A 13888-nucleotide genomic window follows, 5' to 3' on the forward strand; every position below is an offset into this window, starting at 1 on the left:
AAAGATCCATTGGAACGAACATTCCAATTCCCTTAGGATGAATTTGAGGTGTCATTTGTGATGATTATGACAAAAAATTTGATTTTTAATGCTCTTAGGGAAAAGAAAAAGCATTCAATTCATTTTTTAGATCACTTCACAAAACTTTTGCACCAGTATCACGTGAAGAAGGTCACCATGTATATGAATAGGAATGAGCTGTTGAAAAATAATCACTTGAGTTTTATGTTCCAGCAGCTATGGTGAAAAATTAACATTTTGAATTAATAATAACGACTTCTCTCAAAGTATTCTCCAAATATTCAAAAATAGCAGATGAAAGCCGGGTCATGATGTTATGACACAATTGGCATTGTTCTGATTGGTTGAAGAGTTGCTGTGAAATTTGGCAACATTTCAATTCGATTAAGTTTCTCTTTCCTACTAGAAATGAGAGATTCTGGAGGAGTAATGGTTCTATAATTATTAATATTACATTTATCTTTCAAAGAGACCCTTAATTTTCCAGTTTCTCCGCTGATCGGTAGCAACCTTAACCTCCTTTTTTATTTACGACTCATTTTATGCCATCCACGAAACACCGCAAATAAGCAACTGCCATTATCGAGATTTTCTAATCAGAATGAATTATCATCATTAGATAAAAATATGTGTCGCCTAAGAAAAAATGTTACGCAAGAATAGTAGCTTGAATTATTCAGACTTTTATGTTAAGGTCAGTTTGGGATGTCTATAAAAGACAGGTTATCGATGAGTTTTATAACCATATATGTATTTTACATCTGGGTGAATGTTGCTACATTCTGAGCATTCATAGAATATGAAAGGTTTGCAGATGAACTAGAATTCAACCTTGTTTACTGGGTTATTGAAATTTTTCATCAGGGTTTCAGAATTTCATTGCCCTTGATTTGAAAATGCTAAATACATTGATTGAAAATTTGTGCATCATCTTGTCATAAAAAGAAACATAAACTAGTTTTCCTTCGAAAAATAAATAAGAACTGTTAATGGACATTTTTATATTGATTTTCGCACAAGACATAATCAGAAGAAGAAAAAATTAAACAAGATATATGTATACCATTCATCTCAGTTTTTTCATCAGATTATTTATATGCTTGTTCCACTTCAAGTTTCTGTCAAGCGTAATACCTAAATATTTAACTGTGTTGGTTGATTTGAGTTGTACTATATCATCTGATATTCGAACAGCTATAGATGAATAGTTGGGTAGATTTGATTCGTAACTTGTGAAAGGTGTGTGCATGGCTTTCTTTAGATTTACAGTGAGTAGTTTACTACTGAAATATTCCATGATGTTATACTTGGAACCAATTCTTCTTATCCTCTCCGATAATCCTCTGATGTAGGGAAGTGCAAGCACTGGTTGTGACGGCTTCTCTTCCTTGCGAGGCTCCTGCTGTCTTTTAGCCAAAGTCTTTTCTACCATCGCTTTGGAGTAGCCATTCCGTTGAAGATCATTTTTGATGATGTCTAGTTCCTTCACGAGACCTTATTATTGCATTTGTGATCTTAATGTATAAATGATTTAGATTTCAAGTATACACTCCACTTGGTCTACTGCGCCAAAGGGAAGCAAAGACCATAAAAAAAGAGAAGAAGAACACGTACACTCCACTGGAAAAATCACTGAAAGCAACAATATTGGATTGAGTTTGTAAATTTTCAAATATGGAAAAATTTGAATAAATTAAATAAGTTGCAATCATTTCAAATAATGGTATAACCTGACAACATCAGCCCCTACTCACCACTGTTGGGTAAGATTAGTCAGGGTCAATCAAATGCCAACCTATAAAAGTCTAAGGAAATATCGCCAATGACAAGTGACTAATGGAAAAGCCTCGCGACCGTGACAGATGTTGTTATGATAAGTGGGCATTAGTAGAACAAAGAGCGTAGAAACGTCTCCAATATCACAACGAAATCGTAAGTGAAAATGAATGTGCTGAGCATTAATTTAATTGCATCTTACTAAATATTTTGTTGGACGCTCTTATTTAAATAAAAAAACAATAATGTTCACTGATCTAGGATTGCGCAGGAATGCCGCAAGGCGGTGTTGCCCACTCTTCAAGCTGAATATACGTATACAAAGCGGGAAAATTTTACGAAATCATATCAGAGTTGCACAAAGTTGAGTGTAAGAGAAATGTCGAGACATAGTTGATGATAATAATAAAATATATGGCCAAGTGGCCAACACATGAGAAAATCCATGACGTCTATTCCAATAACAAAGAGCTTTTGTGGATTGGAGAAATAACAAATTCAAGAGCAATTGCCATTTCCAATCCTGAGTTCCATAAAAAAAATCTTTAATTAATCGAACATTATCAAGTGAAAAATAATTTTTCAAGAGCCCTCATCCGAAAAATTATTGAAGAAATAAGTTCTTTTTCCCAAAATAAAAGAGTCAACATCAAATATCACAAAATACCATGTGTAAAGAATTTGGAAAACTTGGAATGTTACTTAGTGAACAACAAACAACTGAAACACCTCAAGACAAACAGTCCAACATAGTGTACAATTTGAACTGTGAGAGCTGTACCAAATGCTATGTTGGTCAAACTAGACGACATTTTAAAACACGCGTTTCAGAAAACATTAGAGACTCTAAGAAACTATATATCAAAAACCCCCACAGTCCTTTTTGAACATGAAAGAGAACATGGACACATTTTTGACTTTGAAAATCTGACTATTCGGGATGTGCAACCATATTTATCTAAGAGGTTTTTGAGCGAAATGATACATATAACCAAACACGATAGTTTCAACACTGAAGGACATATTTCAAATCGATCAGTGAAATATTCAAATAATCTCCCAGTTTTTATTACCATTTTTTCTGTCAGTGTAATACATTATTATCGTGATTGAACTCATGTCGCTCTATCAAAAGAAGGTTAGCAGATTTGGCATTAGTTTTTCCATTCAAGAAACCATTTCTATGTTTTTTTATTCTTCGGGAATTGGTTCTTTCCTTTTGGCCAATAAAAGGTTTAAGGCAAGAACCACTGGTCACTCATATACTCCTGATCTGACTCTGAAGTTTTGTCTTCACTGTTCTTATTAAATTTGCTTCAATTGTGTTTCTATTTCGCACCTTTCTTGCCCTAATGTGGTGTGAAATTTGATGAGTTTTGGGATCCCAAAATGAAAAATTATTGTTGGAAGTTGCATCTTGTGCACGTGGAAGAAACAGATGGAAAGTTGAAGCACTTTGCTGGGCCGTTATGCACTCACCCCGTTTCTACAGGGCAAGTGCGGTAGTCAGAGTTGAATTCTTTTTATGGGCTTGTTTCATGCTATGAAAAATGATACTGGTTTGCTTATAGACTGATCGAGTTAGCGGTATATTATACTTATGAAGCCTAATCGGTCCCAAAATCTCTTTATATTTGAGGAAAAAAGAATAATTCGAAAAGCAAGGATTCAAATTGGCCGCGTGTCTGTTGACCAATAAAATTGATCCATTTTGACAGACGCCATTTTTGTTGTTATTGTTGTCAACTCAGTTGAATACAACTGTTACAATCATCTAATTAAAGAACGTTTTTTTGTAAAAGGTAGGTCTCGGCGGGTGCCTATTTTGTTGCATATTCCTTGTCATTAGTTTACATTCCGGAAAATATTTTTTCAGGTTATTTTTGAATTGATATGTTCTGGAGTAATTCTACATTTCACTGTACATATTTTTGCTTCTCTTTTCAACCACCATACTGCTCCTTGGCCGAGATAAAATACAAATTAAATCAAAACTTTCCATCCTTCGATGAAAGACAAAGTCTGAAATGAATGTCATATAAATAAAAGGGACCTACTAAATATACCACCTACCGTTTCAAGTAGGTGGTATATTTTCATTCTTCATTTTGGTACCAAATGCAAATTTTTCAAGTAAAATTCATCGATCACTTCAAAATCGACTCTTGGTAAGTTGTCGTGAGTCAGTTTCAACAAAATTAGACTCAACATTCATTTTGAAATTATTTTAACAAAAATACGAAGTTTGTGGAAACCATTAGAACCATTAGAAAGAGTACATTGTCGCATACACTACAGAGGGCGCTGGCTGACTGGATGACAATATGGCTAATATACCAGTAACGTTGAATTTCTTATTTTTGGTGGGTAGTATGAATGCATAATTGATTTATTTTATTAGGGTTCATGAGCATTCGAAAACCATTTGAAAATACAGCTCGATTAATTCTATACAGAATCATATTTAGATATCAGTTATCTGTACTATATCAGTTATCAAGGCAAATATTATTGTTCATTTTTATGCTTGATTCGTGGCTTGGAGCGATCTTATTATTGTATATTTATTTGGCTTTATTCTTAAAGAAAAATGAATGAATAAATACAGAAAATTTTAATTGAGTACCCATATCACAATTTATTGGTTCTTTCGGATCCATTCTGCTTGTTTTTGCAACATTGAGTTTCAACTTTTTCTTCGCTGAGAGCTCGCGTAGGAACAATTTGTTTTTTTTATCGAGTTTAGTTTGTGTGTGTTTTAAACGTGTTTTAGAGATATATTTGAATATTAAGCACAAGAAAACAGAAAGCGCATTGGTTTATAGATGAGTTATTTCATATAATGAGTTTAGGTTCCCAAAGGATAAAATGGTGAGAAAAAAAATGAAGTATCGAAAAGAAAGAGCTACAATTCTTCTACTCCTCCGAAACTTTAAAGAAATCATTTAAGAAGTGTTTTTGCAACATTGAGTTTCAACTTTTTCATAGCTGACAGCTCGTGTAGGAACAATTTGTTTTTTCATTCAACCTTCCTGTCAAGTTTCGGAAGATTCAACAGATTACCCAAGCGAGCCTATAAGCTTGAATTTAGTAGCTATATTAAAAAGAGGTATGTATGTAGGAATCATTTTTTTTTGTAACAAATTGCAGTTGTACAGATTGAGGATTGTAGAATAAATTGAATATTTAAAATGATTCTTCAATCCAGTTTGCTATATTTTTTGATTTTCATCACTGTATATTATTAAATAATGCATAAAATCAAAGTTTAGGTAAATATTTAGTGATCTATCAACTTTGTGTACTGACTTTAGATATAGAACTTATTTCCAAACATGATTTATCGTGTACATTTTATTCCATGTGCAGAATTTTTCATTAATTGAAACGTTAACGGGTTCATATACACTTCCATAATTAAATTGATAATTTTATAGGCTCCGTAAATTTCACGATTTGGCAATGTTGATTATTTCTATTGTTTCTATTGGTCAATCGAACAAGAAGCGGTAATAGGGTCGTGACGTCATCACCCTACCATTCGATTTTTAATAATTAATTACGGGAAAACTACGGTATTTAGAGAGATGAAACAAAGTGCACTGTTTTTCAATTTAAAATTTCTATCAAGTGAACTATGAACTAAAAATAATGAAACAAGCCCATTGTCATTTAAAAGTTTCTAGAGGTATACAGAACAAGAAAAACACCCTAGCATTAGCGACTGGGTTTTGATGTTTTGTAGATGTTGGACTTTGCAAACCATAGCATACATTTTCCACACCTTGCCTTAATAAATAATGAGTGATGATGCATCTGCTAATCTTGGCATACGTCTGTGGTAAATACTTAAGGTTTTGTGCAACATTTTTCATACTAATTCTAAGTAATACACCAATATTTCAGAAATTTGCAACAGCCTGTATGCATTAAATATTCCATATGGTTCAATAACCTTGGGCGCCAAAGACCTTTGTTGAAAGTTCTGTAAAAATTACCACACCCAGTAGTCTCCAATATTTACCTAAATTGTTATATCACTCTACCACGCAATTGCGACTGTAGCTCATTTATTTTGAATTTCTATTAGTAACAATCACTTTTGCAACTCTTACCTTGTACGACTATAGCATCATTTCTCGCAGTCGAATATGGGAAAATACATTTTGTCAATAAATTCACACGTTATAGGAGGCTGATTTGTAATCCGCGTTAATTTCTTTATATTTTCATCTCGATGATTCTTGCTTAAGCTCAACGACTGAGTAATCATCTTTATTAACTCATTTGTAATATTTGTGTTCACACGAAATGGATCCAAGAATAGTCGAGATTAGCCGTCACTCACTTTTCTCAGGAATTGCTGGCCAAACTTCGATGCTATGGTTTGTCGGATCATTATTGGGGGTGGCTCTTCAGCTTCCTGAAAAAACGACCCCTGCAAGTGACCGTTGATGGATATCTTTCGAATACCCTCACCATCAACGCTGGTGTTCTCCAGGGATCCATATTGTCTACAACCCTCTTATTATTGTTTATCAATAACTTATTGGAGAAAACCAAGGTTCCAATATATTGCTTTGCTAACGACAACTGACACAGTCATTCCATTCAGAACCCAGGCAGGTTTTTCCAAAAAGATAAATGTCTCCGCACTGGATATAATAATGTCAGGACAAACAATTCCGCTTTCTGCTTCGATAATTTTGTTGAGGGTTGAAATGGACACTGATATGTCTTGGTTGGCACAATCATGTCGCTGGACTTGCAAAGGCTGCTTCTCAAAAGCTTGGAACACTGTTCCGAACCAGAAAACTGTACACACTTCAGCAACTTTTGATGCATTATAAAGCTCAGATCATACCTTCTTTGGATTATTATTCTCATGTACGGAGCTCCGCTCCTAAGTCTTGGCGATTTTCCTGCGGTGCTCGTATTTTGTCCTTGAAAAAGTTCAGAATAATCTATGATTACCACAGTTTAAATCATATCCTGATGGTGTCACATCGATTTTCCGAAACACCTCAAGATCACTACGCCAGACAACTTCTATATCTTCATTCTCCATGTCAATGTATATGTCAATGAATAAAGCCCATTTATTATTTTTTTTCCACCGTAGCGTGCGCTGGTCAGGCCCCATCCCCCGAAGCCCCGATACATTCGGGAGGGCGCGCCAGCATTATCAACCAATGACCACTCCCCACACCGTGGGGTAAGTGATCATTGGGTCCGAGAATCATGTGCCCAAGGCAAGGTCAGTGAGCCAAGAATGACAGCCTTCTGCATCTGTGCGGCTAAGATTTCTGCCTTAGTGCGGCAAACCGGTATGATTTTAAGATTCGAGAGTAGAGAGAACATCATTCCACCAAGGACTCCAATAATCAGAAGAACCATCTTGACAGAGTGATCTGGATAGAATCTGCGGAGTTCGAAGAGAAAATCTCGATATTTTATCCGTTGTTTCTCCTTTTTTCTGACGATATTCGTCTCTGGTGGTCGAACTACATCAGGCTTATTAGCTTGTATGAGCCTGAGGGTGGGGAACGAATAGTTTCCTGGAGCGTAGAGCAACATTGGTGTCTCGTCAGTACCGTAAGAGTGCCATAGATGGTAATATAGCACTCTTAAGGCCACGTTATGTCAATGGATATAGGCCGAGACCGCATATGCTGGACATGCTGAAAGCAAGTGCATTAGGGTCTTGGGCGCTTCGCGGTAGGCTCTGCACCTTGTGTCAGGAACCTCTATACCCATCACGCGACTGCGGTAGACTAAGGTGTTGAAGAGCCCATTCTGGCAAGCCATGATGAACCCCTCAGTTTCCGACTTCAGCCCACTCGACCTGAGAAAAGCGAACGTCAGGTGCTTTGATAAGTCAAGCTCTCCAAGGTTATTGAAGAAGACCCCATGCATTGGCTCATCCTTGTGTTTCCGAAGAAGTAAGGTGATATCTGCGGCTTTTATCTGAGCTTTTTGCTGAACGGGTTCCAACTCGGTGACAGAGTTGTGGTCACCTCGTTCAGTGTCGAAAACTATATCGAGTTCATCAGCTGCTCGGGCAGCTGCCCTAAGGAGATATGCTCCAATTCCTGCTCTCTCATGGTCACGGACCATTCAGAGAAGGGGATTCGAACTCCTGACGACTTTACAGGCTGTATCCACTACCATTCTGTCATGTACATACTCAAAACTCAAAAGTCCACGGCCTCCTTGTTGTCGAGCGAAGTACAACCGTGGAACGGACGATTTGGGATGCAAACTCCTATAGACATGCATCATTTTTCGGGTCTTTACGTCGAGTTGATACAGCTCCTCCCGAGTCCACTTCACTACTCCAAACGAGTAGAGTAAGATTGGAACGGCATGCATATTTGTTGCAGCAACTATGTTCTTCCCCGACAGTTCCGGTGACCAGATCTGATACTTGTGCTGATACATGCCGCGGAGAGTTTTTCACTGCTGTTACCTCTTGTAAGTGGCGTTGTTCCACCCCGAGGTAAGTATACGTCTCTCCGGCATCCAGATGGTGTATGATGCTTCCATCTATGAGCTGCACATCCTCTCCATAGTCCCCGCATCGTCCTCTTCTGAGATGGACCATTGCACATTTGTCTATCCCGAATTTCATACCGATAGCATGCGTGTACTCTTCCACCATCCTCAAGGACTGATGAAGATCCTTTTCTCCAGAGGCATAAAGTTTAAGATCATCCATATAAAACATATGGGTGACCTTGTGCCTCCAGTTTCCGGGGGTGCCACAGTTATACCCTCGAGTATTTCTGAGCGCAACGGATAATGGCAATAGTGAGATGCAGAAGAGAATGGGACTGAGGGAATCACCCTGAAATACACCTCTTCTGAAAGTGACCCACCCTGTTTGGACTCTTGCTTGACCAGATGTTATGGTGAAGCGAGTTCGCCAGAGTTGTATCAGTTGATCAACGCATCTCACTATTTCGTCAGGTACCGCAAGGCATCTGAGCAAATGCAAGATGAGCTCATGCGAAATTGTATCAAATGCCTTACGGTAATCGATCCAGGCCATAGAGAAGTTACGCTTATATCGTATCGAGTTCGAGTTGTATTGTATCGAGTTATTATTTTTATTATTTTTTCCAACAAAACATGGCTAGAGTTAATTGAGATAGAGTTTTCAGAACTTCACGTTCAAGAGGAATGACCTCAGTTACTTGGGATAATTCATTAGTTCGGGTTCCTAACCTCCTCTTTCCATGTTCTGGAGTATAAATGTTTGTGTCTTCACTCAGGAGAATAACTCTTTTCTGTGTAGAATCTGGAAGCCTAGGGATATGTTTGCTCTATATGTGACCAATGTTTCAGCTATTCCTGTGGGATAAACAGATTCTGGGTCAGTTTGGTCCAACAGCCAGGAATTTATTTTGACTCATTTTTAATATGGGTGAAAACATTTCTGTAGTGACTACTGAAAATTAAGCAATTCAGTATGAAGATCGTGGAAACATACATTATATCTTTGGACGGTGACAAATTTCCAGAAACCCGTTTTCAGCTGGTGATTCAATTTCGCCTAATTCCAATGTCATTAACTTCGGAAGATTTCCAATAATGGAATCATAATTAAAATAGCAATCAAGCACCTAATGTCACGCACAATAGATTCCAAAGGTTATCCGATGGATTGGAAAATTGCCGAAATCTCCTGAGGGGGTATTGGTCAACGGTCCTGTCGAAAATTGGAGGTCAATACCGTTAGATAGATAACAAATAGTTCAAAGTGTGGGTAAGTATGCTAAGGTTGCTTTTTTGTTATTTATTGCAAGGCTCGTACGAACATATGGCACGGAATTAATATAAATATTGTGTTGACGATCATGTAGGAAAATAAGACAGTAAATCATTATGGAAATGGTTGGTCTTTGAAGGTGTGGTTTGTCCTGGCAAGGAAGTTCACGTTGTTTCAACGCTGTTAACAAATCGGAATGCGACGAAGTCGATGAATGTCTTCAGATAATATTTCCTGCCTCTTTTGTATGAAAGACATGTTGATAAATGTCATTTAGAAATTCGAATAGTTGAAAACTGAGAAACTGATTGCTTACATGATCATTATCACTTACATTACATTATTCGTATAGGTCTTCAAGCAATCTGAATATTTGGACATGACAACCATTGTTTTAGGTTGTTTTAAAAGTTTTTTTTCCGTCTACTTTGTACTGTAATATTTGTCACTTACCTATACGCATGTGCTCAACCAGTATTAAAATTATAACACACAGGAAACATTTTGATCAGTATTTTTATTAGGCCTTTGAAACATGTGACGCCATTTTTTTCAGTGTAATCTGATTTCAATTTTTTTGTTTCAGTATTATACAGAATGACTCATTACATCAGATATGTGGTTGATGGATATCATGACTTGATGGACAACAAAAGTGGTGAGTGCAAATAGTATATTATACATAAATTGAAGGGGGTTATTTTAAGAAGATCTCCACACACTTAATTTGAGAAATATATCAATACAGGGTGTAACTAAATAAATGTAAAACATTTAAGGAGGTGATTCCTCATCGAAAAAAAGATAGGATCTTTCATATAAAGAAATTTCATTGGAGCATCCCTTGTTAAGATACAGTCCCTTAAAGGGGGTACATAAAATTTGTATAACAATTTTTTTCACAAGCACTAAAATAGTTACAATATTGAAACTAACCTGACGTTTTGTACTACCAAAAAGGCACTTAGCCAGAAATTTATTTGGTTTACCCCATAGTTGTAAGGGGTGGAAAACGCAAACCCTAAAATTTATTTCCAATGTAACTTTTTGTCTTATCATTTGTTTACCTTTTAAAGATTTATTTCCGATAGCCTGTTTCATTGTTAACAAAAAATGTCTCTTGGGTTTTTTGCCCAAAATAAACCAGTTCGCAGCAAAAAATTATTTTACGAACAACTACAGAGATACATCGTCATGCACTTTTGCTTGATGAGACTTGAGTTCTTTATTGAAATTATCTATTGAAAGAGGAACATTGACCAATCTATGAATCATGCAATTTTATACTGCTACAGAAAAGTCAATGTTCCTCTTTTAATAGATAATTTCAATACAGAACTCAATATCATCAAGCAAATTGCAGTAAACAATGGGGTTAAAGCTAAATTAATGAACAAAATACTTTTCAAAAAAGTCTACACAAAGGCAATTAGAGACGTTTTTCCTATTGATAAGTTAGACAATCAAAATCAAAATTATGTCTCGATATTGAATCAAAATAAGGGGAAAAATTTAATATTCTAGATGCAAAAAATTGCAATGCATTTGGAAAATCGAAAGGTAAGTTTTCACCAAATTTGAAAAGGAAAAAAAAATTTTTGTAGCCTATAAAAAAAAACAAAAAATCGATTATTCGAGTTTTTTGCATGATTCTTGAGGTTATGTGAAAAAAGTGTCAATACAAAAGTTTCAGATCTTTTTATCACCTGAAACTTTGCTACTCACCTTTTTTCCATAGGACTTGTAGTTTTGCCGGAAATCAAGATTAACCGTTTGTTACCCTTAAAAACTCACCCTCTTTCACTTTCCGTTCTCAGATCGCCCGTGAATGAATTTTGTCATATGTTCTTCCCTCTCCAATGGGTTCCAACCTACTACTATATTCTTTCTCTTTTTCTCTTTTTCGAAGGCTTCGACTGGTCTGAAAATTCACTATTTTTTCTAACAGTACAACGTTACTTGAATAGTTATCATTATTCAATTTCAGCCTTGGTGAAACTGACAAAAGTTCCTGTTCTCCTTGAAGAAGCGGACTTTCTTGATATAACGCCAACGTTGCTTTGAGGACGAATAATATTCCATTATTTTTTTAATTGTTGAGTCGTCGATTATAGGACCTATAACGATTATTTTTTCAAACTCCAGCATTTGACATACCAGGGTCTAGGTTATAACAGCTTATTATGCAATGATTCAACATAGTTATTAATAATCTTTATCCGCTATCTTCGGTTAGAAAATATCAGTTTTTTGTTTAGATTTTGTGTATGTTTGAAGCAATATTATAATAATAATCGAAGAATGTAAAGTTTCACGGCCGGAGATGACTGTGTAAAGTTATATTCCGGGTTTTTTGGCCGTTTCATCTACTACTGCGGTTGTTGTTCCCGTATTGGACATCTCGTAAGGCATAGTTTCAAAGTCACTATCGCTACTGCTTTCTATAGTTTATTGCGATAATTGCGAATAAAAACCATACAAACTTTCAAATATCAAAATGTCAACTAACTTCAGTCAAACAGTTGTCGCTCGATATTTTGCTGCTATGGTAATGATCAACTGCGTTCATCGAAACAATACCCACCAAGTTTTTCATATTTACAGAGACAACAACGATGTGATTCTTCCCGCCTAGTCCGGAAAGGACGTACTTTCCGAACTAGGCCGGAAAAACGCTACTTTCTCAAAAAAACGTTTCAGAAAGTGGACACTTTCCAGACTGTTGCAGAAAAAAGTATTTATAGTAAACCTTGTCCCTGTAGAAATAATTACATAGGTGAAACTTCCAGATCCCTGAATGTATGAAAAAAGGAATATGCTGAATATAAGTATAGAGGACAAATATCAGGATCGGACTGACAAAAATTGACATCAAAGATACTAACAAAAGATCGTGAAAACTCTGATATACCAATTCGGAAAGACGGTTTTCCCGCACGGTTGCCAAAAAATGATATTTCAGTCATCTACATTCAAACAGACTACACATTTTGTCATTTTTCTGTGAGACTGCGTTACTTTTTGAACAATTGCTTCTGTTTCTGTATCTGTTGAGTAGGGAGAGTAAGTTTAGGCCCACAGCACTTAGATAGATAGATAGATATTTTATTCATGTCATTACACAGAAGTACATATACATACGTCACATATAATAGATTCAAAAAGTAAAAATGTATAAATGTAAAATATCACAGTGACTCGGATCAATGTTATGTCCTAAAAACAAAACGTGTTCTTCAGATGCGTTTTTCTTTCCAAAAATAAGTGTTTTGGTTTTATTATTGTTGAGAATCAGTTTATTTGCGGTGAACCATTCTGTGGATTGCTGTATTATATTTTCTTTCCATTCCTGAATTACTGAGGATCTATCACTAATTCTTACAGTGAATGTTACATCATCCGCAAACAAAGTTGTTACGGCATTCATAATTCCGGGTAAGTCGTTTTTATATATTAAAAACAAAAGTGGTCCCAACACACTACCTTGGGGAACTCCGTTGTTTACCGGAAGACTTTCACTGATTTGGTTATTACAGTACACTGATTGTGATCTGTTTTGAAGATATGAGATCATCAATTGTATAGCTATGTGCGAAAAACCATAAAATTTTAACTTTTTTATAAGAATATAATGGCAAACGCAGTCAAAAGCTTTGCTGAGATCCGCAAAAATTGCTAATGAGTTCGAAGAGGCCTCAAATCCTTCAGTTACAAAATCTACAAATCTCGTCACTGCATCAGATGTAGCTCTACCATTACGAAACCCAAACTGGCATTCCGTGAACAGTTCATTACTTTCAAAATATTCCTTTAAGATACATAAACTTTTCCACCATTTTCGCCGTTATGGGAACTAAAGCTATTCCCCGATAATTGTTGATCTCTCTTCTGTCTCCTCCCTTGTGAAGGGGTATTACTTTTGCCATTTTCAATTTGTCAGGAAATATCCCATCACACAAAATAGTATTGATTAAATGAGTGATGGGGCTAACAAGAAATTTAATGTTCTCTTTAAATAATAATGGCTGTTTCACGTATAGTCAGTGGGCATACTTGAAGACTGGCTATAAATCAAATCATCTAAAAGAACAATTCGTTCAGGCCAGCCTCAACACCCTACACAGTAGGTTAATGGACTGACACCTATCAGAAAACAACTACTCCCCTGGCTAATACCACGAAGGGCGTTGGATTATATCCGACAGGTGTCAGTGCAGGATTCTTCACTGAAGTTATTCCTGCATATGCTGTTGGCGATACAACTGCCGCAATAGATTTTCAATTATTGGAACACACTTGCAGACCGGTTTCGGGCTGTTT

General features: G+C 36.2%; 1 protein-coding gene across 1 annotated transcript in view; it reads left to right on the forward strand.

Moving 5' to 3' along the window:
- The window catches only part of LOC111504663 (very long chain fatty acid elongase 7), a 68110-nt gene that overhangs the window by 29054 nt on the left and 25168 nt on the right, over positions 1 to 13888 (forward strand). Inside the window, exon 2 of the mRNA XM_023159334.2 lies at positions 10155 to 10226. Within this exon, the coding sequence (XP_023015102.2) occupies positions 10166 to 10226 (61 nt within the window). The 5' untranslated portion in view covers positions 10155 to 10165. The remainder of the gene's footprint in view (positions 1 to 10154; positions 10227 to 13888) is intronic.

The sequence above is a fragment of the Leptinotarsa decemlineata genome, unplaced genomic scaffold (genome assembly GCF_025532065.1).
Source record: "Leptinotarsa decemlineata unplaced genomic scaffold, Ldec_3_MD MMD2_tig00001064_RagTag_RagTag, whole genome shotgun sequence".
NCBI lineage: Eukaryota > Metazoa > Arthropoda > Insecta > Coleoptera > Chrysomelidae > Leptinotarsa > Leptinotarsa decemlineata.